The sequence below is a fragment of the Lutra lutra genome, chromosome 16, assembly GCF_902655055.1.
Source record: "Lutra lutra chromosome 16, mLutLut1.2, whole genome shotgun sequence".
Taxonomy (NCBI): Eukaryota; Metazoa; Chordata; class Mammalia; order Carnivora; family Mustelidae; genus Lutra; species Lutra lutra.
The window spans coordinates 49743549-49770431 of NC_062293.1; the positions used below are offsets into that span (position 1 = coordinate 49743549).

The window sequence follows — 26883 nt, forward strand, 5'->3', positions numbered from 1 at the left end:
AACTGGAAACGCCAAAGGGGGCGGTGACGGGACAGCCTAGGTTGTGGCGGTTCCCCGGTGGTTGCGCGTTGAGGGCTGAGGCGTTTTCGAGCATTTGGACGATGCCGTGACGCAGCATAGCGACAGCGTTGACAGCGTGAGCGCACCCCTGTGGAGGGAGCCCTTCGGTCGCGGAGGTGGCGCGTCAAGGAGGCAGGTTGCTATTTGAGGGTGCTCCCTCGGAGCCCTTCAGTGAGTGGGGGAGGGGCGGCGGACGCCGAGCGGTCCCCTTCTGCGCTTGCGCCGGCGCCTCCGGTGACCCGGCCTACACGCACGCGCATGCCCGCTGCGCGTGGAGCCGCGGTGGCCGGCGGCATTGCGCGTGCGCGCAGAAGAGCCCGCTGAGGAGCGGCGCTGGCGGACGTCGGGCGGACGGCCCGTGACGTCGTGAGGAGCGCTTTAAAGTGCGGGCTGGGCCGGGCGTCTGAGGGTCTGGCTGGGAGTCGGGTCGGTCTTCCGCGGCGGCCCTCCGCGGCATGAGGCGCTGCCGGCGCCCTTGGTCTCTGGGACGTGGAGAAGGTGGAGGAGGAGGAAGCCCCGTTGCCGCCACAGCTGAATGACCCCCCGCCCCTGAGGCCCGACCCCGCGCCCGGTCCCTCGACGCCCCCCGCTGGGTCCCCCGGTCTCGCATGGGGGCTTGGCGCTGAGGAACACTTTTTCTCCCGGGGCGCCGGGGCGCGTCCTCCGAGAGCCATGCCCGGCCGCCCCTCCCGCCCCGGAGGACCCTAGAGCAACGTCGCGGGGGCCATGGCGGCCGCCAGCGGTTACACGGACCTGCGTGAGAAGCTCAAGTCCATGACGTCCCGGGACAACTATAAGGCGGGCAGCCGGGAGGCAGCGGCCGCCGCCGCCGCCGCCGTAGCCGCCGCTGCCGCCGCCGCCGCCGCCGCCGAGCCTTACCCGGTGTCCGGGGCTAAGCGCAAGTACCAGGAGGACTCGGACCCCGAGCGCAGCGACTACGAGGAGCAGCAGCTGCAGAAAGAGGAGGAGGCGCGCAAGGTGAAGAGCGGCATTCGCCAGATGCGCCTCTTCAGCCAGGACGAGTGCGCCAAGATCGAGGCCCGCATCGACGAGGTGGTGTCCCGCGCCGAGAAGGGCCTGTACAACGAGCACACGGTGGACCGGGCCCCGCTGCGCAACAAGTACTTCTTTGGCGAGGGCTACACGTACGGTGCCCAGCTGCAGAAGCGCGGGCCTGGCCAGGAGCGCCTCTACCCGCCGGGCGATGTGGACGAGATCCCCGAGTGGGTGCACCAGCTGGTGATCCAGAAGCTGGTGGAGCACCGCGTCATCCCCGAGGGTTTCGTCAACAGCGCTGTCATCAACGACTATCAGCCCGGCGGCTGCATCGTGTCTCACGTGGACCCCATCCACATCTTCGAGCGCCCCATCGTGTCCGTGTCCTTCTTCAGCGACTCGGCGCTCTGCTTCGGCTGCAAGTTCCAGTTCAAGCCTATCCGGGTGTCGGAACCGGTGCTTTCTCTGCCAGTGCGCAGGGGAAGCGTGACTGTGCTCAGGTAACCCACCTGGGAGGAGGGGGCGGCCCTGCATCCTGCTGCCGTAGCTGCCCACCCTCACCCGCAGGGCAGCAGCAGACAGGAGCCCGTGCTTTACAGTTCTGACCCATTCTTCTGGTTTTGGGGGGAGGAGGGTGTGGAGGGAAAAGGGGTCTGTGTTTAAAACAGTGTAGTAATAAAGTAGGGATCGGTCAGGATACCAGTCTAGAATTTTGTATTCCGAGGGCAGGTTTGGCATGATCATGCAGGCTTGACCAGGAATTGATACAAAGGCATCTTTCTAGAAGGCTGAGATTTAAGGAGGCTGTTTCTGTGCGTGATTTTAGCAAGTCACTTTTCCTTTTTCTGGGTCTCTGTTTCCAGATCTGTGCTTTTCTGAAAAATAAGTAGAACTCTTATGTGAAAGTCTCTCCAACTCTGCCATTTTCATGTTTGTTAAAAAACAAAAACAGAAAGACGGAGGATATGTGTGAGGATTTCTTAACAGAGAAAATGTGGAGGAAGGTCCCTGAGAGTAATAGATACACATTCTCTCTTCCCAGCACAGGGAGTGACTTCGCTGGAGTCAGATAGGTTAGTGCTGGGGCAGAAATAGGGTGCAGTGGACTCTGAAAATTCTGTCTGCCGAAGAGCCTGTTGGGCCTTTGTAAGAATGTCTTACCTGTTACCGGGGCCCTATGAAACCAAATAAAGCAGATCTCTTTACCTGGTATTTGGCTTTGTAGTTGCGTCAGCCACAGAACTTAGGTTCTTGGCCTGTTTTGGGTCCCAGATCCTGCTGAGAATTCACTCAGTACCCTGGCCCCCAAAAAGGTTGCCTGCTGGAACCCCTTTGTTGTTTATATAAAGTGGAATATTTGTTTGGAGGCTGTGTCCTTCCAGCCCTAGAACAAGTAACCTAGCACTGTACTTCAGTAATCCCCAAAACCTCTTAGGAGCTCTGGACTGCAGCTTCTCAGACCCGCTGCTTGACCACTGAATTCTAGTATAGGATCAGGACATGCTGAGTTTCTGTGACCCGCTTAACCTCTGAAGTCTGTGCCATGGGCCCTGGTCCTGGGGAGAAGCCGGTACCCTGGAGCCCTCTTAATATGAGGCAGGTCACCAGTCTCATTTGAGTTTAACAGCTGAGGCTGCGTCTGTATTTGGGGGTGGCAGCAGAGCCTTGTGATATCCCAGGGTCTCCTCACGGGGAAGTTTGGGAAGTCAGTGGTAGCCAAAACAGTATTTTGCATCTGAAACGTAAGACAGCCACATATCTGTCAGTGCCCCTTTGTCATTTGGGCTTCCGAGCTTGTCCTTAGATCTAAACGGTGATCCCAGATTGATGTCTTAGTAGAACCCTTTAAGGTGGGATTTCCAGGGCAGACCCTCACAAGTGGCTTACTCTGTAAGGCAGTTTGGTGTCTGACTTCGTTGAAGGGCTCTTGATGCTAAAAGGACCTCACACAAAGGCCATTTAGTCTCTTAAGGGGATAGTAATTTTCCATATAGTCACAGGTCTTTAAGGTTGTCATGAGCTGTAGCAGTGGTTGGACGTGTAATGGGTGGTCATAAAAAACAGTTTGTGACTCTGAGGCTTTCCTGTTCCCCAGCGCGTGTGCACACACACAACCCGCTGTATTGAAGAGCAGAAGTTTCAAGTTCTTAAAATGCAGGTCTGCTAGTGATCAACAGGATTGCATCATCAGGAAAATTTTCTTCATCTTTTCCTTGGGATAGTAAAGTCCTAAAGCTTTCCCAGTCTCTTCCAACTCCTGGATTCTGACTTGGCTGTAGAGTTAATGTGGGAGGCTCAGCCATATCCTGAAAAGTGCTGCCCCAGGCTTTGAATCTAGCTCAGCTGTCATTTGCTTTGGCACCTTGTGGGTGTTCTTTGAGCTGGCTTTCCTGTCTGTAAAGTGGGGGTAATGCCAACTTCCAAAACCTGTTAGAACTAAACACGGTGATTGGGTGTTTATACAGAGCCTGGCATGGAGTAGGCACCTAAGTGGATATTTGCTTTCATACACAACCATTTAATGATCTCTTGCTCTCTTGTTGGGGAAAGGGCTAGGCATTTGGTGGAGCCTACAGCATGACTCTTCCCTTCATGAAGTTCACAGCCCAGTGGAAGCCACGGGCAGTTACAGCCCAGGAGAGTAACTGCAGGAGTACTTTGAAGGTGGGGGAACCCATTTTGGAGTGTTAGAAGTTTTTAGGAGGAAATAAGGTAGAACATGAAGGGTGACTAGAAGTTAGCCAAGCAAAGAAGTTAGCAGGGAGAGCATGGAAGCTTTGGTGGCAGTAGCAGAGAGTAGCCATAGGTAAGGGGGGAGCAGGTAGATGCTAACTTGAGGCTGATGGTATTCGACTTTAGTTCTCCCATTCAACCTGGACCTGAAGTAGAGAGTCTAGCGAGGCGTGCCATGGCAAAACACTACATCAGATCTTCTCCCTAGTAGTACTGTTGACATTTTGGGTTGGCTGATGCTTCGTTTTGTAGGGGCTGGTCTGTGCATTGCAGAATGTTTAATAGCATCCCTGGTCTTTGTCTACGAAATAGCAGTTTCATCTTCATGGTGACCAAAAATGTCTCCCAGGTATTGCCAGCTATCCTGGCGTAGGTAGGGCTGCAAAAATCCTTCCAATTAAGAGCCACTGCTCTAGGGTTCTGGATGCCCCCACTAATTTTAATTTTCCAGCACCTGCTTACTTGGTGTGCTCTGTTTATTGGTATGCAGGTGGGTGAACACTTGTCTGTTAGTAGTGCCTCTTTAAGTGCTCCTTGGGCTTTTCCCCAGGCTGGTAAGAGGGGATGCTTTCTTTGACTTCCTGGTAGGTATCCCAGCCCAGAAGTGATGACCTGTAAAGCTGCAGATTGGAACATGGGGGCTGATGAAGATAGTGGTTCTCTGCGGGTGGGGAGGGTTTTTAGTAATTCTCATGTGACTCAGACATTAGTTGTTGGTGGCAGTAGAGTCTATACCCATTCCAAGGCTACATGGCAGGAATACTGTTTTATGTGTAATAGTTGTCAGTGTAGACGTTAGCATGTGGCAGACATTGACTCAGCAGTGCCCAAATGTGGGCATTTAGAGCAGTGCCTCACAGACCCTTCTGAAAGTGCTTTAAGTGTCTTTCCAAACCCAGTTTTTGTTGTTGTTGTTTTTGTAACCTTCCCATGTTGGGCCTGGTTGGGTCCCCTCTTAATACTCTTCTCCAGGGAAATAAGTATCTTTCACCTCTTTCTTTTTCTTTTTTTTTTTTTTTTTTTTAAGATTTTATTCATTTATTTGTCAGAGAGAGAGAGGGAGAGATCACAAGTAGGCAGAGAGGCAGGCAGAGACAGAGGGAGAAGCAGGCTCCCTGCCGAGCAAGGAGCCCGATATGGGACTCGATCCCAGGACGCTGGGATCATGACCTGAGCCAAAGGCAGCTGCTTAACCAACTGAGCCACCCAGGCGTCCCCTTTCACCTCTTTCTATCAGTTCTTTTCACATTCTTTCTCCTGTTCTCTGTAGGGTGAAGGGGCAGATTAAAACACATTTTAGTTGGATTAATTAGAATAATTACCTCAAGGCTAATTGCTTACTTGCTGCTACTTTTAATCACTGCTCCATGGTCTGTGGTTGTGGCGGCATGCCCAGAGACCCAGGCCTTATTAGCCACCTGTTTGGAAATGACTGTTACCACCCAGCCATGGGACATACAGAGGTGGGCACGGCCTGTGCCTTCTAGGTAAAAACTAATATTGGGTGGAGTGGGCACCCCTGTTCATTCTGGGCTAAGGGCTGATCTTATTCAGCTTTTGATAGCAATATTTAGCTTTCTGGCTTAAAATAGTTGGGAAAGTAGGGCAGATAGGTCCTGGGCCACATCTCTTGTGTGCAGTCTGATTCCATGGGAGGGGGAGGAACCTCAGGATGAAGTCAGGGCTGTGCTGTGCGTTCTTAGGGGGAGCTCTGGGCCAAGGGGATTGGCTGGCCTTGGTTCTGCCAGGCCTAACAAGAGGCAGCAGCAGCAAAGGGAAGGAGGCTAGCGGGTAAACCATGGTCTTAATCATGAAGCTCAGAGCAAGCAGAAAGTAAACAGGCCGCACAGGTTTCAAGGCTGGCTGGCCATTTTCGCCTGGGGAGTTGGTGTTCAGCCATTGCTGAGATACAGTGCTAGCTCTCTGGAGGCATGGGCTCATCTTTGCAGACTTCTTCCTTGGGGGTGGTAGGTATTAAATGTCCTTTTCTAAGGCCAGTGAGGTCCTCAGGATAGATTGGACCTTGTTACCAGAAAACACAGATGGGCTTTTCTCTCTACTTCTTATTACCTACCTCCTCCCCCAACCAAAAAACCAAAAACCAGGATAGCGTAGATACTGAAATCAAGAGTGTGATTAGAGTTCCAGCGTCACCACTTTATAATTAAGTTACTGAGGAGGGGTCAGTGGGCCATGTCACAGCTGCCAGGAAGTTCTAGAAGACTTTAGCTGTTTGACCTTGGGTAAGTAACTTAACCTCTCCGGGCCTTAGTTTTTCTCTGCAAAATGGGCTATTGATGGCATAGAGTTGTTAATGGAGATTGAATTTCACGCTGTTGAATGCTTGAAGTTTAGGTAAAATGTCTCTGGAGATGAGCTACTTTTTGTGCTTAGCTACTCTCTAATTATACCTTGATGTGGAGAGAATTGGGACCTGGAACAGAACAGGTTGACCTTCCTTCTGTATTCATAAAGTCCCAGGATTTCTCATAAAGCTAGGCCATGTGTCCTTTTAGAAGGTTGGGTCTGGTTATAATGAGCGTGAGCTCACAATCCCACCCCTGTGCCCAGGTGGCTGACCTGCTGTTCCCCAAAGCCTAAGTTTCTTAATCCTCTAGGCCCATTAGGAATGTGAGGCAAGCTTGTGGGGGCTGCCCAGAGCAGGTAGCTATAGCTGAAGGAAGGTTGTCTGGCAGTGCTGGTGATCTTGGCCAGTCCCTCCACCTCTGGTTCTGTTCTGTCCCGGGCAGGGTACAGAGTGGATGGAGAATGGTCGCTGTCTTGGAAATTTGCCTTAACACTGTCTCCAAAACTGTTCCCTAGAGGAGAGATGTACAGTCCTGCACAGTCCCTTAGAGTTTTTCAGACTCCTCATTTAACTTGCACCTAATTCTCTAAGGAAGGATTTGCTGTGAGAACTTTTTTTTGTAGATGTAGGAACAGAATAGTTGAGCCCAACACACATTTCATTTAGTGTCCATTGAGTGCAGAGATGAATAAGGCCTTTGCAGCACTTTGTCTTACGGGGAAAACACAGTTTGCACAGGGCCAGACATAGTAGTAAAGGAGGGTGGGTGGTTGGTTGGTGTGGGGGAAACCCATCCTGGGGGATTTGAGGAAAGCTTCCCTGTGGAGAGGAAAGACTCTTAAGAGTCACTGTAAGGCATAGTGCTAGTGGGTTACAGAGCCAGGTCTGTCACTCTTGATGCTTGTGGTGCTGGTCACTGCTACCTGGTGTGGGGGGAACTTGAAACAGCTCAGCCCAGGCAGGGAGCTGAAGGCTGACCAACATGAAGTATTTCCTCTTCTCCTTTCCCTGTGAAAACAAAGAGCAGGAGGCACTGGAACTTTTCTTCATGCCAAGGGTAGGGCTGGACCCAGGGCATATTAAGTTTCAAGCTGGCAGACTGGGACTTGCAGATAGTTTCTCTTGTGGTAAGTAGGTTCCTTAGCAGTAAGTAATCCTCTGTGGTCTCTGCTGAACATTTTCTGTTGAAGTTTAGCCAGAAGAGCTTCCTTGGCCAGGACTTAAAGCCTCCTGCTCCCAGAGGAGCCTGAGATACTGAGGAGGGGTCAGTGGGCCATGTCACAGCTGCCAGGAAGTTCTAGAAGACCAGTGCTAATGAGCTGTTCAGGTGTTTTCAGTGACACAGTCATTTCTGGGGTTCCAGGTGGTCTTACCTCCGTACTAGCTCTTCTGAGGCCTGTGTTCAGTGACACAATTCTGGAGCCCTTGGGGAGCGAGGGCAGTTAAGGTTTGTTTGTTTGTTTTTAATTTTAATTTAATTTTTTTATTAACATATAATGTATTGGCAGGTAAGTTTTGACAGACATCTGGGTTTACTTCTTCTTGAATGAATTGGGAGGTGAGGACCCCAGTTGCCTATAGCCGTGTCAACAGACTGATACTTATTAATAGTAGGAAGATTGCCTGTGGCCAGTACTTCAGGTTCAGGCTTTAGAAATGTGCCTTGGATTACCTTTGGGGAATTGGATTTAGCTCTTTGGGGAAGTCCTGTGTTCATTCAGGACGTCTTGCACCCTACCACCTGTATTCTCCCAGTTTGGAGTGACAAGAGCCTAGAACGAGCTCTAGAACTAGTCCTGGGGAATGGGGCCATGAGGCCTCTTCTGCTGGCAGATCCCCGCAAGAGGAACCCAGATCTCATTTCCTTGGCAATACTGAACCCACGTCTCTAGCTTCCCCAGGGTGGTCCAGGGCCTCTGGCTTGTGTCCTGTGCTTAGTAAATGGGAATGCTGTGTCAGGCACAGTGCATTATCTAAGTTAATTCTCACAACAGCCCTACAGGTTTCAGGGGTACCATACCATGTAGTCATAGAACTCTAATTCTCCCTTCAAGGGAAGAGGCAGTGTCCCCCTTTTTAAAATCTTAAAATTGGGGCGCCTGAGTGGCTCAGTCGGTTAAGCATCTGACTCTTGATTCAGCTCAGGTTCATGATCTCAGGGTCATGAGATCAAGCTCGGTGTTGGCCCTGTACTCAGTGCAGAGTCATCTTAGGATTCTCTCTCCATCAGCCTCCCCTCCCCACTTCTGTGCATCGCATCCATGGTGTCTCTCCCTCTCTTTCAAATAAGATAGAAAATCTTATTATCATTAGTGGTCATAAAAGAATACCTAAGTTGTAAAGTATAACAAAGTGAACACCCAAAACCTACTTCTGTCCTTATTTCAGATGAAGAAACAGGTTTAGGTGCCCAGCAAGTGAATTCCCTAAGGTCACAACACTAGTAGGCAACAAAACTCAAATTCTCTCTCAGGCCTCTTCAACTCCTCTAGCTCTGTGTGGCATTTTTCACTGTAGGCCTACAGATATTAATAGGTGTTATCTGAGAGAAGGTTCTTTGGTCAGTGCTCAATTAAACAAAGTCAGCAGATTCTTTTGCTCTAGTAATTCTCAGATCTCTTAACATAGTCGTGCTTTTTTTAACTCTTCAATATTTTCCACGTTGATTTGATTGTGGACACTTATCCATAGTCTCTTCTAGGACTTATGTTCACAGAGAAAATTGAAAACCTCTGGTCTAGGAGCAGCTCAGAGAAGGAATCTTTAAAGTAAAGGTTCTGGGAGCGCCTGGTTCGCTCAGTCAGTTAAGCATCTGCCTTCGGTTCAGGTCATGATTCCAGGTCCTGGGATCAGGCCCATATCGGGCTCCTTGCTCAGTAGGGAGCATGCTGCTGCCCTTCCTGCTTGTACTCGTGTGCTCTTTCTCTCTTTGTCAAATAAATAAATAAATCTTTAATACATAAGGGGCGCTTGGGTGGCTCAGGCCTTAAGTGGCTGCCTTCAGCTGGGGTCGTGGTCCTGACCAAGCCCCACATTGGGCTTCCTGCTCCGTGGGAAGCCTGCTTCTCCCTCTCCCACTACCCCTGCTTTTGTTCCAGCTCTCACTGTGTCTCTCTCTGTCAAATGAATAAATCTTTAAAAAAATCATTTAAAAAACAAGCAAGCAACAAACAAATAAATAAAGGTTCTGGGATGCCAGGGGGCTCAGTCGATTAAGGGTCTGCCTTCAGCTCAGGTCATGATCCCAAAGTCCTGGGATTGAGTCCCACATCAGGCAGGGTGCCTGCTTTTCCCTCTGCCTGCCACTTCTGTTGTGTGCACACGCACGGTCACATGCATGGTGTGTGTGTGGGTGTGTCTCTCTCTCTGACAAATAAATAAAATCTTTAAAAAATAATAATAAAATAAAGGTTTTGTCTCTCCCAGCATGGCCTCAAAGCAGAGGGTTTTTTTTTTTCCCCCTCTTGGACTTATTTTTTTATTTGTCTTGCTTCTAGTTCTTGTCCACATTGGGGCAGCCTGGCCATTTTGAGGAGTTCTTCCCAGGCCTGCAGTGTTTCTAACAGTTACATGGTTGTCTTTTTAGTTGCCCTGAGAAGGGAGCTGATGAGCAGCCATGGAGAGGAAGATTTTGCGGTCTAGGGGTGGCCAGGGAAAAGCTGAGCGAGACCAGGCGAGGTGTTCACCTCCCACTACACCTGTGGCTGAGCGTGGGTCTGGCTGTGTAGAGCCCTGCCTCAGCTCTGTGGAGGAACTTGGGGTGGGAGTGCCTCTTGGGTGCCAGGCTCCTGGCGAGGGCATGTGAGGAGGCTCAGGATGCTGAGTTTGCTTCTAGAGTTTGAAATCAGAAAGATGGTAGCTGTGAAGAGGACAGTCATCTACCCACATTCATTGGTCTAAGCAGTTTTTTAAATTGTGTAACTTGATGAAAATAAATAGATATTTGAGTGTGATGGGAATTCTTAAAATATCCCAAAACACAGCTGTCTTCAGATTTTTGGATCCCCCCAAATGGAGGTTTTTGAAAGCTTGTTTTCAAGTAGACAAATCATCTTTTTAAACATTGCAGCCTTCGTTCTCTCTGGTGACTCAGGGCTGTCAGTGTCTGTCTAGGCTTCCTCTTTGTGCTGAAGGGTGGTGGGGGGCGGAGAAGAGGAGGAGGTGGAGTTCTTGTCTTCTCACCAAGGTTTGGCCTGAGTCACTCTAGCTGCCTCCAGAGTGCTTAAAGGTGTACCTTCTTGGGAGCCTGTAAAAGAAGGGCTCTTGGCTTGTGTGGAGAGATTGCTGCTGTGGTTTATACCTTCAGGCTTGTCTTTGCCTCATCCCAGGTTTTTTTCTTGAGTGGCGTATCCTGGATCTTAACAGATGAATTCCCTTTCCACGTAGATCCTTGAACCTCTCAAAATAACATGGCAGCGGTGTCCATAAGACCTGGACCATATTTCTCTCTCTTTACCCTCTGGGAACTTTGGTTGTCTGTTCACTTTCCAAGCTCATATGCTCTGTGTTTATTTTCAGTGGATATGCTGCTGATGAAATCACTCACTGCATACGGCCTCAGGACATCAAGGAGCGCAGAGCGGTCATCATCCTCAGGAAGTAAGTGCCCCGGTGTCTGGCACCTGCAGGCCTGTCTGGAGGTGTAGGTCTGGATTCCCTTAGAACTTGGCTCCTCTGTATCAGTAGCATAGCAGCATGAAGCCTGGGAGAGGAAAAGGCTATCAGGTCTCCTACTTTTTGATTTTAATTCTTTGAGGAAAAAGCTGTTTTGTCTTTTCTTCATTGGAAAATTAAGTTCTGTGGTTGTTTAACTAGGGAGTTGGGGGCTGAGCAAAAGCGTATGCTCCCTGTGTTTATGGATACAGTCTTGAGACAAGATTTAGGGACCCCTCTTCCAGACCTCCCTTCCCCCTCTCTTTTTCCCCATCTCTTTGGTTCTGATTTGTCACATGTGATCTTACTGATTATTTTTAGACTGCGCCTTAGCAGCCTGCTTTAAAAATGCCTGGGTTTTCACTTCTGGGAGGAGCAGGGAGTGAGAAGAGGAAACGAAGGTGGGAGGTTAGGCTGCAGTGTTTAGCAGGTGTATAGCTTGTGGCTGTCTCTCCTCTCTGGCCAGGAAGTTAGGGATATACTGACCAATATCACCAGTCCTGGCCTCTTCCGCACTTCTGGTTTTCTGCTCATGGGATATGAATGGACTGAACCAAGCGGATGCTGGGTCAAGACAGGCTTGTCTTTAGAGTGGAGTGCAAGAGGCTAGATGATTGTCCAGGGTTGTACAGATGACAGTGAGGAGAGCAGAACCAGTGCCGGGACACCCCCCCACCCTCCGCACCGGCTAGAACACGGTGTCCTATAGCTTGCCATCTTTTTTTTTCTTCTTTTAATTTAAATAGGGGCGCCTGGGTGGCTCAGTGGGTTAAGCCGCTGCCTTCGGCTCAGGTCATGATCTCGGGTCCTGGGATCGAGCCCCGCATCGGGCTCTCTGCTCAGCGGGGAGCCTGCTTCCTCCTCTCTCTCTGCCTGCCTCTCTGCCTGCTTGTGATCTCTCTCTGTCAAATAAATAAATAAAATCTTAAAAAAAAAAAAAAAGGCAAATTGATAGATTATTATTAACTGAAGTTCCTGTGTATTGGGATTTCCTTAGTCTTCTTGTGACATACTTCTGTGCCAGGACCCCACATTACATTTAGTTGTCAATCACCTTAGGCTTCTCTTGGCTGTCACACTTTCTCGGACTTGCCTTATTCATGATATCACTGGTCAGATATTTTGTAGAATATCTCTCCATTGGAATCTGGAATTTTTCTCCTGGTTCTACTGGGGCTCGGGGTTTGGGGGAGGAAGACCACGGAGGTGAAGCCCGCTTGTCTTCCGTCCTATCCAGGGCACAGGACTTCTCACTGTTGACAGTGACTAGGAAACACCTGGCTGAGGTTGTGCCACTGGCTGCGCTCTGCGCTCTAGAGTTGCTGCTTCCCCTGGGGTAGGAGGGAAGTCTCTGTGCGCAGCCGGCCCATAAGCAGTGGGGAGTTAGCTCCAGCTCCCTGAGTGGGGAGTCACCACCCAAGTTATTTGGAATTCTTCTGCAAGGAGATTTTGTTTCTTCTTCTCTTGTTCATTCATTTACGTCTTTATTCAGTTGTTTACTTATATCAATATGAATTTATGGGTATTTGTTTTATGCTCCAGCTATGCCAGCTTTGGCCATTAGGAGTTCTTTCTCTCTCTCTTTTTTTTCTTTCTCTCTCTTTTAAGTACATCCTTATTTTCTGGTTTGCCATCTTTTATTTATTTTAAAGATTGTATTTATTTATTTGACAGAGATCACAAGCAGGCAGAACAGCAGGCAGAGAGGGGGGGGGGAGCAGGCTCCCCGCTGAGGAGAGAGCACAGTGTGGGGCTCGATCCCAGGACCTGAGCCGAAGGCAGGGGCTTAACCCACTGAGCCACCCAGGCACCCCTGACTTACCATCTTTTTAGCTTCAGTTTATAACTGAAAGCATCTTGGCCTTTTGGGTCTTAGAATGCCAACATAATGTGGATGAAGTCTCTTTGGCATGTCTCCACCACTTTGTCAAGTCAAAACTTCGAGTATCGGTTGTACCTGTGTGGCATGGAAATGATAGAGACCTAAAGGATGATCCTGGGGTGCAGGCAGAGCACCAGGCACATGTGGGAGCTGCAGACGGGAGTCTGTACAGGAGCTGGCAGTGTCTGGCCTCTAGCCTACAAATATTCCCAGAATTCATCAGAAGAAGGGTTTTTATTTGCCTTTCTGCTTTCTTTTCTTGTGGTTCCCAGCACAGGCCAAAACCCAGAACACGGAAGTGATGCTGTCCAGAGTGTAGCTCCCTTCTGGCCTCTTCTCCCCAGTCTTTTCTTCCTGGGCTATACTGGCACTTCAGCTGCAGCCAGGGATAAGTGCCCCACCTAGGCCAGGAGCTTGGAGAGGAACTCCCAGGGTGATACAAAACCAGAGCATCAACTTCCCAGGTGTTCCCTGCAAGGCTCTCAAAATAGCTTATCCTAGGGAAATCTTCACTGGAGGTGCAAATGAAGTGGCCATAGCTGGAGTGTCAGGTCATTCTTCCAGCTGTTTCCTTCCTCTTCAGCAGTGGCTCCCCTTACTTGACATCTCAGGCTGGCTGGGTTGGACGCTTCTCAGTGGAGTTAGGAGCCTGCACTGTTAACCAGGTCCCCCTGGAAGCTCTTCTGGCCAGCTGGGCTCCTGGCAGTGGTCTGACTTTGGAGAATGACTGTTGAAAGGTCAAAGAGCATCAGTCATCTACCAACTTGAATGGGCCCAGGAGCCAACCACAGACTGGGTTAGACGGCAGAAGCACAGAGCTTTGTTTGGTATGAGGGGGCTGGAGAGGAATGGGAGGATGGCCCTCCGCTTCCCTGGGTCAGCTGAGCTAGAATACCGCCCAGCTGTAGAGAGACAACTCGGGACCAGATGAGAGGCCCAGGATAAACACCAGGCTCCTTGTTGGGCTTTGCCTGTCCATCCAGCCTAACCTTTTGGGAGTTTTCCTTGTTGTCTTGTCCTCCACACTTACATTAAAGTATTGCAGCTCCTAGTGTGGTCCACGGGTTTGGATCCTTGCAACAGTGTGACCTCTGTTGGAAATGTTTTCCCATCAACATGTTCATCTTCCTCCACATCCTACCCTGCAAATGACCCACCTATGCACAATGAAAGTTGGTTGACCTAGCCATCCCTCAAGGCTCAGGTGCTGACTGTTTTGACATGCAGAAATTATCAGACACATACCTGTAGCCCTGTCAGCGTATCCCCTCCCTCTTTAGACTGTTAGACCTCGTATACTTGCCATTGTGAATTTCCAAATCTGCATTCTGTGGAGATGGGGACCCTGCTCATCCAGGCCCAGCACTGAGGCCCAGCCCAGAGGAGATACCAGAGGGGGACAATGCAGGTGAATGAGGAGCAGCTCCAGAGTAGCTATATGGGCTGGTCTTGGAAAAGGACGAGCTGGTGACGGGATGAAAAAGGGAGCATCCTGGCCCAGGCACTGCCCAGGCATTAAGGATGTGGTCTTGATGGGCACCTGGCTGACTCGCTTGCTGGTGAGTCCACATCTGGGTGGGTGGAATCTGGGCATTGAGCCTGGCCCTGCTCCATAGGCAGAGGGGATGGAGCCAGTCTTGCCTTCTCTTAAGTTTGGATAAAAATTGCACAGGCTGTTGTGGGAGGGCCTAGGGGCTCTGTCACCAGCTCGGGTCAGTCAGAGCTGGGACAGTCCTAAACGCCTCATGGTGGGAAATGGCTACTTGGGTAGCCACCAAGTGCTTTTTGATTCAACACAGTGTGGCATCTTTGAATGTGAGTCTTCATGTGTGTGGCACCATTGTTTGTCACAGAGAAGACTCGAGGCTGGGAGTGATCACCTGAGAGTTTCCCCATGAGTGGAATCCTTGGGCTGCAGCTCAGTACTACAATCCTTTCGGGGTCACAGCCAGTAAATGGCTGAGGAAGACCTTGAACCCGGGTCTGCTGGTGTGTAACGGAGCTGGCATTTTACATGCTAGTACACCACCACCAGAGTAAACACTGTCTTAAAACCACAAAGTGTATCTGCTGGAGCCCAGCAAACAGGAGCAGCAGCAAACAGATTTAGCAGTTATATCCAGCTTGGTAGGGGTTGGGGATGGGTTGGGACAGGATTGGTGGATCTGACTCCTGAGCTAGAAATTGCCGGCCAGGCAGAGGTGGTAAGCCTGGGACTACTAGGCGGCTCAGCCTGTTAGTGTCTGCCTTCAGCTCAGGTCATGATCCCAGGCTCCTGGGTTCGTGCCCAGCACGCATCAGGCTCCCTTGCTCAATGGGAGTCTGCTTTTCTCTCTCTGCTCCTCCATGTGTGCGTTCTCTCTCAATTAAATAAAAATACTTCAGAAACACAAAAAACAGCTCAAGGCTAGAAGGTACAAAGTATAGGGATTTCTGTAGTTGCGGGGAGATGTGGGAAGGAGGTCTCGGATCAACACTTGATCATCAGAAATGGGTTGTGGGCCTTCAGAGCCTTCAGTTGGTGGCCAGGGCACCAGTCCCTTGGCCTTCAGGAGACAACCCGGGCTGCCCTGGTCTACTTATAAGACCTTATATTCCTGCACAGCTAATCTCCAGTTAATCAGATAAAGTGGCTCAAGGCAGTGTTAATTGCCCATTTCTTTGCTTTTGGCTAAGGGAGCTCAGCGCAGTGGGTTGAAGCTGGGAAGAGCAGCTAGAGGTTCATTTGCCAAATATTAACCAAGGCTGGTGTGTGCCAGGAAGCAGTGGGGTGAGGGATTTGCATGAAAGAGATTGTAGGCAGCTGAGCTAAATGGCTTATTTGGTCCTTCAGACCAGGGGTTTGCAGGGGTCAGGGGAGACTGTTCCCGAAAGCAGAGTAGCCCAGGTATGAGGCTCTGTGATGAGGGGAAGGTGGGAATGAAGGGTGCATTCTGGGCTTCGTCCCTCGGGCCAGGGGTGGCCAGCTCTTGGCTTCTCTGACTTGGCCTGAGACATTGCCCCCATCAAGACATGTGCCATTGCTTTGTCTCACAAGATTCTCATCCCTTGGGCCAAGAGTTAGCCCACCTCAGTTTCCTGGCCCAGCGAGTATGTTTGTGCATGTGCATTTATCCTGCACAAGGAGTGCGAGAGCAGTAAGACCACCTGGAGATGAAACTGGCTTAGGCTCCTGGCCGGCCCTGCCCTGTCTTCACTGAAGACAAGCTGGTTACTTGAGCCCTGTGTTTTCACATAAATTGGGGCAGCGGTGGTGCTAGGGATGGTTAAATCGAAAGATGCCATGCCTGCTTCTGTTGGCCCCTTCCTCACCATACTGCCTCTGAATTTGATGAGTCGGGTAGGGGATGAGGAAGGCTGTGTCCAGTCAAGGTAAGATATGAGTACAGGCACAGCGAATGAGAGGAAAGGGAACCTGGAGATAGGTTGTTTACTGGCCCAGGCCAGGGAAAGCAAGCTTGTTGTCTGACTGCCTGGTGTTGTGGAGGATATCAGTTACCTTACCAGGCCTGAACGGAGCTTCCTGGGCACCCACGATGCTGGCCCTGTTGTTTGGCTATCATCTGTGCAGTACTCCCTTCTGGAGCCCTGAGTTACAAGTATGTGGTATGACATGTTGGTAATCAGGTTGAATGATTTGGAGAGGCCCTTGGGGCCTCGTTATCTTGCAGGCCTGGGTATGGAGGTCTTCTGGAAGCCTTGCTAGGACCATGGGCCTTGGGTGCCCTCTCTTTGGGTTATACCCCTTGCTTGCTTTGTAGGCTCTTTGAGACTGGTGTGGAAGCCTGCTAGGGTCAGAACTGCCTTGCAGGCAGCGACGTGTGATGTTGGAAGGAGTTTGGTGGAAGATGGGGAGTGGTGGCAGGAGGTCTGAATGCCATTGCAGGAGAGACAATGGTACAGGTCTGTGCTTTGTGGGAATCTGACACTCTGGTGCTGGAGCTTAGACCTAGAGGCCCAGGTCACTCAGTAGACAAGGGGTGCTCAGACAGGCTTGCCACGCTGCCTCTCTGCTTCGTTGGGACTGTCCGGCTTTGTAAGCGCAAGGGTGCTTGGTGTGAGGGTGGAGCCAGAAGTTGAGGGATGGTTGGCCTGAGGCGCAGGCTGGTTCCTGGTCTCCTAGAAATGGTGTCTGCCTGGACAGCAGTCTGTTTTGTTGCAGTGCAGTGAGCCCACCTTTAGAGGCCTTCATGGGATAGTGGCTGTGTGGCTTAGGCCAACGACTTGGTCTCCAATTAGTATTGCTTTCCCATCCTACAGTGGGAATAGTCCTTCTCAGCAACTTCTCCAGAAGATTAGAGGATTCAGTGAGTAATAAAGGAACATGAGGAGAGCTCCTGGGATGGTCAGCCCCCTCTCTTCATCCTCAGGTCACATGTTAATGTGTTAATACTAATGTTCAGTCATCCTCCCTTTGGTTTGGCTTCCCAAGTACCTCTGCCCAATCCCTGCTTTTGTCCTGGGGGTGTCCTGATGCCTGGGTGACCTCATATACCTGGGGTGCCTTTCTGTAACCCCTGGATGTTGACTCAGATCTCTAAGCCAGGTCTCTTTGCCTCTTGTCACCTGAGGAGACCCAGGCCCAGCCCTTACTGCTAGAACTTCCTGACTTCAGAAGTTTATGGATATGTTTGCTGAACCCTGAGGAGTCTAGCATACCTCCTTGAAAGTTAGCTGCCTTTTAAGATGGGCTGTTCTCAGAAATTAGCTACCAGTGAGCACTGGGTTGGGATCTTGCTCTAGCCTGGCTTCCTGCAGCATGGTAGCTTTTTGGAATTGGAGGGAGGGCAGAAACTCCTCCAGCTATTCTGAGATGTACTTGTAAAGTCCCAGGAGCACTTTCGGGCCCCAGAGCTTATACTGTCTCAGAAGTAGGTACAGGAGGCAGGGATTTTTTTAGTAGGGCCGCCTCCTGATCATCTCTTCTCTTGAGGCTGCATTCTGATGGCAGCGGTATTGTCATGTGCAGAACCCCTTCCCCTCCTTCAGGCAGTGAGAGAGGAGCAGAGCCAGTCTGTGTTCTTGGCCTGTCTAGTCTCATATCTGTCTCCCTAACCTCTCCAGCAGCTCTACACCCATAATGGGGGGGATGAGGCCTGACCTGCTAAAGAGGAGGTCCTTGGGCTCCAGTGATTTCTGATTCCACCCTTGTGTCTGGGTGTTACCTGGCACCATCTCTTCCCCTTAGCCTCTCTCAAGAATCTTAGACGTGAGGGGTGCTTGGGTAGCTCAGTCGGTTACGTCGCCTTCAGCTCAGGTCATTACCTCCAGGTCTGGAATCCAGTCTGGCTTCCTGCTCAGCAGAGTCTGCTTCTCCCCCTCCCTCCCTCTTTCTCTCCCTTCCCTCTGCAACCCCTCCCCTTTTTAAGTAAATAAATAAAATCTTTTAAGAAAATATTTTTTAGAGGCGCCTGGGTGGCTCAGTGGGTTAAAGCCGCTGCCTTCGGCTCAGGTCATGATCCCAGGGTCCTGGGATCGAGCCCCGCATCGGGCTCTCTGCTCAGCGGGGAGCCTGCTTCCCTTCCTCTCTCTCTCTGCCTGCCTCTCTGCCTACTTGTGATTTCTGTCTGTCAAATAAATAAATAAAATCTTTAAAAAAAAAAAAAAAGAAAATATTTTTAAAACTTTTTTTTGTGATTTTATTTATTTATTTTTAAAGATTTTATTTATTTATTTGACAGAGATCACAAGTAGGCAGAGAGGCAGGCAGAGAGAGGAAGGGAAGCAGGTCCCTGCTGAGCAGAGAGCCGGACGTGGGGCTCGATCCCGGGACCTGGGATCATGACCTGAGCCGAAGGCAGAGGCTTAACCCACTGAGCCACCCAGGTGCCCTAGCGATTTTATTTATTTTGGGGAGAGAGAAAAATGGTGAGCATGAGCAGGGCAGAGGGAGTAGCAGATTCCCTGCCGAGCAGAGACCCCGATGTGGGATTCCATACCAGGACTCTAGGATCATGACCTGACCCAAAGGCACACCGCTTAGCCAGCTAAGCCACCTAGGCACCAACCCCTCCCCCCCAAATCTTGAAAGTCCTAGCCTTGAAGGAGGCCAGTTGGTTTCTAGACTCTTAGAACTGAAGGAGGACCTAGGGACAGCCACATTTCTCCTTACTTCGTTTAGATGGAGAAGGCCCAGAGAAGGATGGTGATTAGCCTGGATTCTAAGTGGCACCATTAGGGTTGGATCTTCTTCCTTTTGCTGCTAGATAGGTCCTGGTTCCCTGGGCCTGAAGGGCCCAGAGTGGAGGCCGAGACTGGTGGGCTAGTGAGTACAGCTGACCGTTCTGGCTTCCCTGTACATAAGGCCAAAGCAGGCAGGCAGGCGAAATTGCTCTGCTGGTCTGCCTACCACTTTGGGCCTGAGGGTGTTAGAATGTTGGTTCCCAGCTAGAAGGCGCCCCCTGCTGGCTTCAGGAGAAAAACGGCTGCCCGGGGTCAGAGCCCTGTCGTTCCAGCTTGTTAGGCTTGTTTCGAATCTCGCCTGGGCTTAAACTTTTCTCCCGCGACTTCCAGGACCCGTGAATTACCATAACCTTTGGGATCTAGTTTTCCCCATCTTTTTACAGCAGGTCAGCCAGTTGGAGGTAGGTAGAGGGATCTGTGAGTTTTGCATGCAGTTGTTAAAAGAACACTGTGTGGGTTAGGCCAGGGCAGCTCTCGGATTTCCCTCCTGCTGTCTTCCCTGCAGTGTTCTTGTGAAGGTGCTCTGCTCTGACCACAGCACCTTCCTCAGAACCAAGTGACTATTTTGTGCATAGCTGCCTACAGGAAGGGTGCTTTTAGGGCCTTCTGCCAGATGTGTTCCCATCACTCCCCAAACCAGGCTTCTCTCCTGCCCCTTGCTGGTACCAGCCTGACTTGCCAGCTTTCTCTGTATCACACAGGAATTGGGGTTTCTTCGAGGTTTCCCAGGCTTATCTTCCTCCTGGCCTGGCTTTATAAAGGACTCCGATCACTGCCCCGTCCACACTTCCATGTTTTCCCTTTATTGGGCAGCCTGTTCCTTAAAACTCAGGCCTAGTGCTCAGCGGGGATTCTGTCTTCAAAACCCCTTCAGCCTTGACTTGGTTAGCATCCTGTAACCAGCAGAAGCTGCCAGGTAGCTGTGGTGAGATCAGAGCCAAGTGTGTGAATGTTGAGTTGGGCCTGGACTTTCCTGGCTCTCCCATAGCTTTAGTGTTACTGTGTAAGAGAGTGGGAGAGTCTCTTTTCCTTTTGTAGGCCTGGACCAGGGGAACCTTCCTTCCTGTCTTGATATTTCAGGAAGGATGAGGGCATCTGCTGGAGTATTTTGGGGCCCTCAGGACTCTGGCAGGTGGAGTAGAAGCCCCTGGAGAACCTCTGGGCTGGAGTAGGGTGAGTGGGGCTGCTTGTCCAACTGAGAGAGAGTGAGCCCTGGATCTTTCCCCTGGTGCAGCAGATCCCTATCACTAGAGGTCTCCAAACAGAAATGTTCCTCTTCCTACTCCTAAGCCTGAACGTAAGAAGGCAGGTGTTTGCAAGTCAGCCAGACCTAGTTGAGCTATGAAGAAACTGAGGCACAGAGCAGAGGCTGCTGGCTCCCCTCTCCCTGGCCAGAGAATGGGTCTCATGGGGCCCACTCCCTCCCCAAGGTCCACTGGTGACCCCATGCGTGTTTCCTTTGCAGGACAAGATTAGACGCACCCCGGTTGGAAACAAAGTCCTTGAGCAGCTCTGTGTTACCACCCAGCTATGCTTCAGATCGTCTGTCGGGAAACAACAGGGACCCTGCTCTGAAACCCAAGCGGTCCCATCGCAAGGCAGACCCTGATGCCGCCCACAGGTACTCAGCTTAGGAACCTTCAACAAGGGCCAACAAAGCAGCCCCATGGCCCGGCCTCAGGGTGAAATAGGTGGGGGAAACCTGGGGTATGTGGTTAGAAGCGTGGCATTGACCACTTTTCTAAGCCTTAATGTCTGCTTCTAGGTCAGTGGAATTGGCGGCATTCCCACCTAGCCCGTGACCAGCTGCCTGCACCCTCAGAGATCAGGGCTTGGGCTGAGATTCTGACAAGTGGGAAGGCTTTTTGGGCTTCCCATGACTTCCCTTGTTCCTTCCACCCAGACAAATGCTCTAATGAGTACTTAAATGTTAGGAGGGAAGCTTGGGATGTGGAAGATAGCAGACCAGGGACCCATTTCAGAAGGGTTGGGGAAGACTTCGGATGTGTTTAAGCTGAGATGAGAAGGATAAGGAAGCTGTGCGTGAAGGCCCATCTAGGCAAGAGGTACTGGGCTGAAACCCTGAGGCAGGAAAAGCTTGTTGGTCAGGGCCTAGTGGAGTGGGTGAGCAAAGCTCGGGGAGGTGATGGCGGGATTGGGCAGGGCCTTGAGGCTGTACTAGGGAAGTCCGCCTCCTGTCCAGCAGCCTTGGTGGTGTCCTTGACTCAGCAGACCCCCCAGGGTAATTGGGAAGTGTTTCAGAGACTAGGTATGGCCACTGCACTTAGTGGGCAAAGAGACGATGCCAGTGTTTCTGCCATTACCGTCCCTCCTGGAGAACCGCCAAGCTGGAGCACACCATCCCGCAGATGGTGAGGGCCCAGCGCAGACACAGAGGTGTGAGGGAACACTTCCGCCCACCCTTCCCTTGCAGGCCTCGGATCCTAGAAATGGACAAGGAAGAGAACCGGCGCTCGGTGCTGCTGCCCACACACCGTCGGAGAAGTAGCTTCAGCTCTGAGAACTACTGGCGCAAGTCCTATGAGTCCGGGGAGGACTGCTCGGAGGCGGCAGGCAGCCCCGCCCGCAAGGTGAAGATGCGGAGGCACTGAGGCGTGCCATGCACCCCTGGGAACTCTGGTTACTCCTCACGTAGCTGCCCCCTCCTTTTGTTCGTTTCGGTTTTTTGGTGTTCCATTTTGTTTTTGTTTTTGTTTGGTTTTTGTTTTCATTTTTTGGTTTTTGTTTTTTTGATCCTGAATTTTTTTCCTCGGGTTTGTTGCCTGTTAAGGCTGAAGAACAGATTTGGCTGGGACCTGATTCTCGTGTTCTCGGTTTTCCTACAAAATGGAAAGGCTGTTGGCATCTGTAGGGGACAGAAGCTCACGCTGGAGTGGCCAGTAGAGATGTGGGGGGCAGCTGTCCTCAAGTGGGGCTGTCAGGCTGGGTTTATTTAAAAGCAACAAAATGTTTTGGTTAAGAAAATTCTTGTTTTGCTTTAAATGTAAATCTTTTCAGTGTTGTAAATGAAGTTCAGTCTTCTGTCCCTTCCCCTCCCACCTGTGTCTGCGTGCTGGGTTGAGGTCTCATGCTCCTTATTGGTTCTGCTGGAGGCCTGCTGTCCTCCCACCTCTCACCTGTTCTCCAGGGCCTGGAAGCCTACACAAGTACCCTCTTCCTCCTGTAGCAGAGTTGTTCAGGATGACTGGGTGGAGGTTTAAAAAGTCCTCTGCCACCCCAAAGCTATTGGCTGAGCTCCAGGCTTCCTCCATGTTCACTGGCCTGCTCTGCCCACGGGTCCCTGAGCTGCTGAGGGGCTGGCTACAGTGGTCCTGACCTTTCTTGCCAAGAGCACACGTCTTTGCTGGGTTGCTTCTTTCAAGCATATGCGTGTAATTGTATGGAACAGTTAGATTTAACATGTTGGGGCAGTTTTAGGAATTGTTTCTAGCTAGAGGGACTGGTGTCCTTCCAAGTCTAGCATTTGGGGTATGGAAAATTGTTGTGGTGTGTGGTAGGGTTTTTGTTTTCTTTTGTTTTTGAGTTATTTTTTCATTTGATCTCCAGACTTTTTCCTAACCCTTTCCTTTCTCCTTCATTGGCCAGCTTGGGGCCTTCTCTCCATGTCATTCCCATAGGAAGGTGCCTGCCCACCTGCTCTGTCTGCCTGTAGCATGCATCCAAGGCCAGAGCTCAGGTCTGCAGACTGGGTTGGCACCTCCTCTGCCTCAGGGGCGTGGGAGCTGGGGAAGGGACTTTTAAGAAGTAATAAAAGGAAAAAGATAATAAAGTTTTTGGCAGTTCCCACTTACTCAGATCCTTGCAAGGTTTTGATGATCTAGATTCATTAGGAATGTCTCCTTGCCAGCCATGGCCGAGACCTGGGCCTGCTGAGAGCAGAGGCTTTCCCAGTCCCCAGGCTGCCACCACCCCAGGGAGCCTTGTCTTACAGAGGCCCAGGCCTGAGGCTGCAGAAGTCTGGGGCAGCCGTCATCAAGAAGCCCCCTCTCAGGGGCCAGAACTCCTTTGCCAGCGTGGATTCAAGTCGGGACTGCATAACTAAAGCAGTTGCAGGTTTATTTTTCTTACAGCTTTTTTCCCAAAAATGATTTGTAGTTGTGTGTGCAGCACTTTGCCCTGATATGTGTGCTCTACAATAAAAACCAAATCTAATATATTTTGAAACAGTTGTCTGATACTGTTATAAGAGAGGACTTGCCTTTGGTGCTTCCTTAATCCCCTTATTTTCTTAACTCTGAACCCAGGCTGGGGAGGCCAGACAGAGTCCTTTGCCCATCCAGGTCCTCACGGGAGATAATAGGGCTGAGGGCCGAAGGTGAACTTGCCCTCTGCTTACTGTGCTCTCTCCCACTCCAAGGAGGATGGACCACGTGTCCAGGTGCCCAGGATGCCGTGGTCCTTCAGGAGCCAGCATCATACCCTGCTGAATTTTGAAGCCCTTTCCCCTTGGTGTGATCAGATAGGGTATGTGCCAGTGAAGGAGGGACAGGGTGAGCAAAGGCAGGGAGAGCCTGGCCTTTGTAAAAGATAGGCAAGTGGTTTTGCTCGTTAAGCAAATTCTTGAGTTCCTACTATGTTCTGGCCAAGCCCTCATTGTGGCCTCATCAGTGAGCAAAAGTCTTGGTCCTTGCTTTCAAGATGTGTACTACAGAGTTGTGGGATACAGTTACAGGCATCAGCCAGATGTGTTTGTGTTGACTGGGGTTGGGGCCCAGAGGGTTTTAGTCCCTCCAGGTCCTGGACCTGGCTGCCAGATTCTGGTCAGCTTGGGTGTGGAGTCTCCCTCATTGATTTCCAGTGCCCAAACCAGTCTGGCCAATTCTTTGCTGTGGAGACCTGGCAAGTCACTTACCTGCCCATTTCAGAGAGGAGAAGAGAGACTCTAGAGGGAGCAGGTGACCGGCTGGGGCTCAGTCTTGCAAATCGGTGACAAGAAATGAAGGGCACTGGGGGAGAGCCTCCATATGCTCCATAGCTAGTTGGGCCTGCGGGGGTAGACAGGTCCACAGTTGCCCCAGAGAGGAGACATTAGAGCTGAAAGGGATGGTAACTTGCTCAAAGTCATCCAGACTACATGGCAGAGGGGGATACCTCCCACTCTAGGGCCCAGGCCCCTGACTCAGGCATAGAATGGGAGCTCATATGCAGGCCTGGGGAGCTGAAACTACAGTAGCTGTGACAATCACACCTGGGCTTCCTAGTTCCAAAAAGGCCCTTTGCTCTGCAGGAATAAGGGACAGAGAGACTAGGGGAAGGGGCTTCGGCCCTTATAGGTCCTGCTGTATCACTGGCTTTAGTCTCTGCCCAGCGCTGAGACTAAGCATCCCATCTCTGGACTAAACTAATTTTCTGAGTAGTCCGTAAGCCTGTGGGGATTCCATACCTGACTCCATGAATCTGACTCTGCCCCCAGCCCAGTCTTGCACACAGTAGGTGCTCTAACAACATCTGGCACCAGCCCTGCCTTCTTAGGTACCCCATCGCATTCCTCCAAGCCTCCTGTGCTGGGGGAAGTTGAGGCCCAAAGTCCCCTTCATTCAAAAATATGAGTGTCCTACTGTGTGCCAGGCTCTGTGCAGGGTGCTGAGGATACAAGACCTGGTATAGATCTCTCACACACGGCTGTTCTAAATTGTGCCAACATGAAAGATGTGTAGCACAGAAATTACGAATAAAATACACAGTACACTCTAGCTCTGTATAGCCAAGTGTTCCTTATAGAAGCCTTTTGTTGATCTTTTTTGATAGATTCTTTTATTTGTAGCGTGCCCGTGGTTGTAATTCAACCGTGATACGGCAAATGGAGTTGGATCCCATTGCTCATAATAGTTTTCCAGGGCTCCTGTAACAAATTACCACAAACTTTGTGGCTAAAACATCAGAAATTTATTTCTCACAGTTTGGAGGTCTGAAATCCAAAATTATGATCACTGGGCTGAGATCACAATTCAAACCACCCTCCTTCTGGAGGCTCTAGTCCTTGCCTCTAAAAGCTTCTGGTGGCTGTTGATGTTCTTTGATCGTGGCCTGGTAACTCCTGTCTCTGCCTCCGTGGCCACGTGACTGCCTCTTCTGTGGGTACCAGATCCCCTTCTGCCTGTCCCTCACAAGGACACTAGTGATTGGATTTAGGGCCCACCTGAACGATCAAAAATATTCTGCCCATGTAATAATCTTCAGTCACATCCGCAAAGTGAAAAAATACACAAATTCCAAGGATTAGGAGCTGAAATATTTGGGGGGTGGGGACCACTGTTCAGCCTACTACACTACTCTTTTCCCGATAGTCTGTCACTAAATCTTGTACATGGCCCTTCTCATCGTTGGAACAAACTGTGTTAATTGGATTGAAATTTCTCAGCCTCAGCACTACTATTAAATTTGATCTGCATTATTTTCTCTACTGATTCCTTAAATCTAGACCTGTGCTGTCCAATATGGCAGCCACCGGACAGTTTGGCTGTTGAACACTTGAAATGTGGCTGGTTTGAATTGAGATGTGCTTTAAGTGTCAAATACACACTAGAATTTGAAGTTAGTATGAAACAGAATGTAAAATATATCATTAGTTACTTTATATTGATTACGTGTTGAAATGACAATATTTTGGACATACTGGGTTAAATAAAATACACTTTAATTTCACCTGTTTCCTTTTACTGTTTTAAATCTAGCTACTCAGATTTGAAATCACATACGTGGTTTGTACTCTGTTTCTATTGGATGGCACTGGTCTAGAAAGTCAGCAATAAATTCAGCCTGATCCGCGGCGTTTGCCGATCTCTGTGGTGTAAACACTGGCTTGGTGGCTGGCTGAAACCTGTCAACATGAGGTCACTGAACATGGAGTCCTGAAGACAGGTGGACAGAGCACACGATTGTACAGGGTCTCAACCCCCCAGATCCCACAGATGGAAGGAATGAAAGTATACAGACTGTAGCAAAACCTTAACATAGGAAGTGCTTTGTTTTGAATACTATCTTTGTTTTTAACAAAATTTTAATTTTCAAGAACGTTTTACAAATGAATTGCAAAATTCCATAAAATTTGACAATTTGACTCTTGCGAGTAGCTCCCCATGAGAGGGTTTTGAGCAGAGGGCATGATCAGACATAGGATCCCTCAAGCTGCTGTGTTTAAGACAAGTCAAAGTCATTAAAAGATTGGTATTGGCAAGAAATTAAGGGGCTCCAAACCCAAGAGCTGCCGCCTACCATGGGGCTGGAGTCCCACTGCCCGGTGTCTGCATGCTCACCAGTGCAGTACCCCCATGCCCACAGGGTGGCAGCAGAGCCCAAGCAACGGTACTTGGTTGGAGGGTGAGAGGTGGGGAGGGGTTGCAGGGGACTGCTGTCTGGTTGGGGAGCTAAGGCCCCAGAGGCAAGAACTTAGGTTCCCCACTGCATCTGCCCTGCTCTGCCAGGACCCCAGGCTTAATGGGTGTGTGGAGGGGACCCAACTCACCGCCTCACCAGCGCATGAGCCTGTGAATCATGTGCCAGTGCCCACTGCTGTCTCTGGCCCCCACCCAGACTCCTCAGGGTTGCCTCTGGGCTCCCCAGACCCCTGGCTGGCTTCAGCACAGTCCCAAGTATGCTGTATGGTCCCACTGCTTCCACTCCAGCCTGGGAGACTAAGACCCAACTCTCCACCCTCTCCTGGACTCTGTGAGTGTGGCCCTTTACAAGCTGCCCCAGTTTATTTTCACCACAAACTCTAATACCTTCCTTGGGTCCTGGGCTCAAATCCTGACTGCTACATACTAGCTGTGTGACTTTGGGCAAATTACTTAACCTCTCTGACCTTGGTTTCTTCTTTTGTAAGATGGGCATAGGATTAAATGAATGACAGTAGTGCCTGGCACAGATGAAGTGCTCAGTGCTAATAAATGGTAGCAATTCATATTTGCCCCTATTCTGCAGGCAAGTAAACAGGCCTAGAAAGGTGCCGCGGCAGAGGCAGGACTAGAACTTGGGGGGCCACAGGAATGAAGCATAGATGAGCCTACCACAGGATCAGGCTGAAGCAGGAGGCAGGTGCACGTGA

At 50.5% G+C, this 26883-nt stretch overlaps 1 protein-coding gene across 1 annotated transcript; it reads left to right on the forward strand.

The window, feature by feature from the left end:
* On the forward strand, positions 1–25481 carry ALKBH5 (alkB homolog 5, RNA demethylase). The gene is made up of 4 exons (XM_047707367.1): positions 1–1556; positions 10616–10696; positions 20281–20436; positions 21250–25481. Exons 1-4 carry the CDS (start codon positions 787–789, stop codon positions 21425–21427), a joined length of 1185 nt encoding a protein of 394 aa, XP_047563323.1. The 5' UTR covers positions 1–786; the 3' UTR covers positions 21428–25481.
* Positions 25482–26883: the final 1402 nt, after the last annotated feature.

Excerpts from the sequence above, each read along its gene's own strand:
- ALKBH5 (XM_047707367.1), top strand. The coding sequence starts at position 787 with ATGGCGGCCGCCAGCGGTTACACGGACCTGCGTGAGAAGCTCAAGTCC. Across the intron at positions 1,557-10,615 it reads GGAAGCGTGACTGTGCTCAG|TGGATATGCTGCTGATGAAA; the intron begins GTAACCCACCTG and ends GTTTATTTTCAG. Across the intron at positions 10,697-20,280 it reads GCGGTCATCATCCTCAGGAA|GACAAGATTAGACGCACCCC; the intron begins GTAAGTGCCCCG and ends TTTCCTTTGCAG.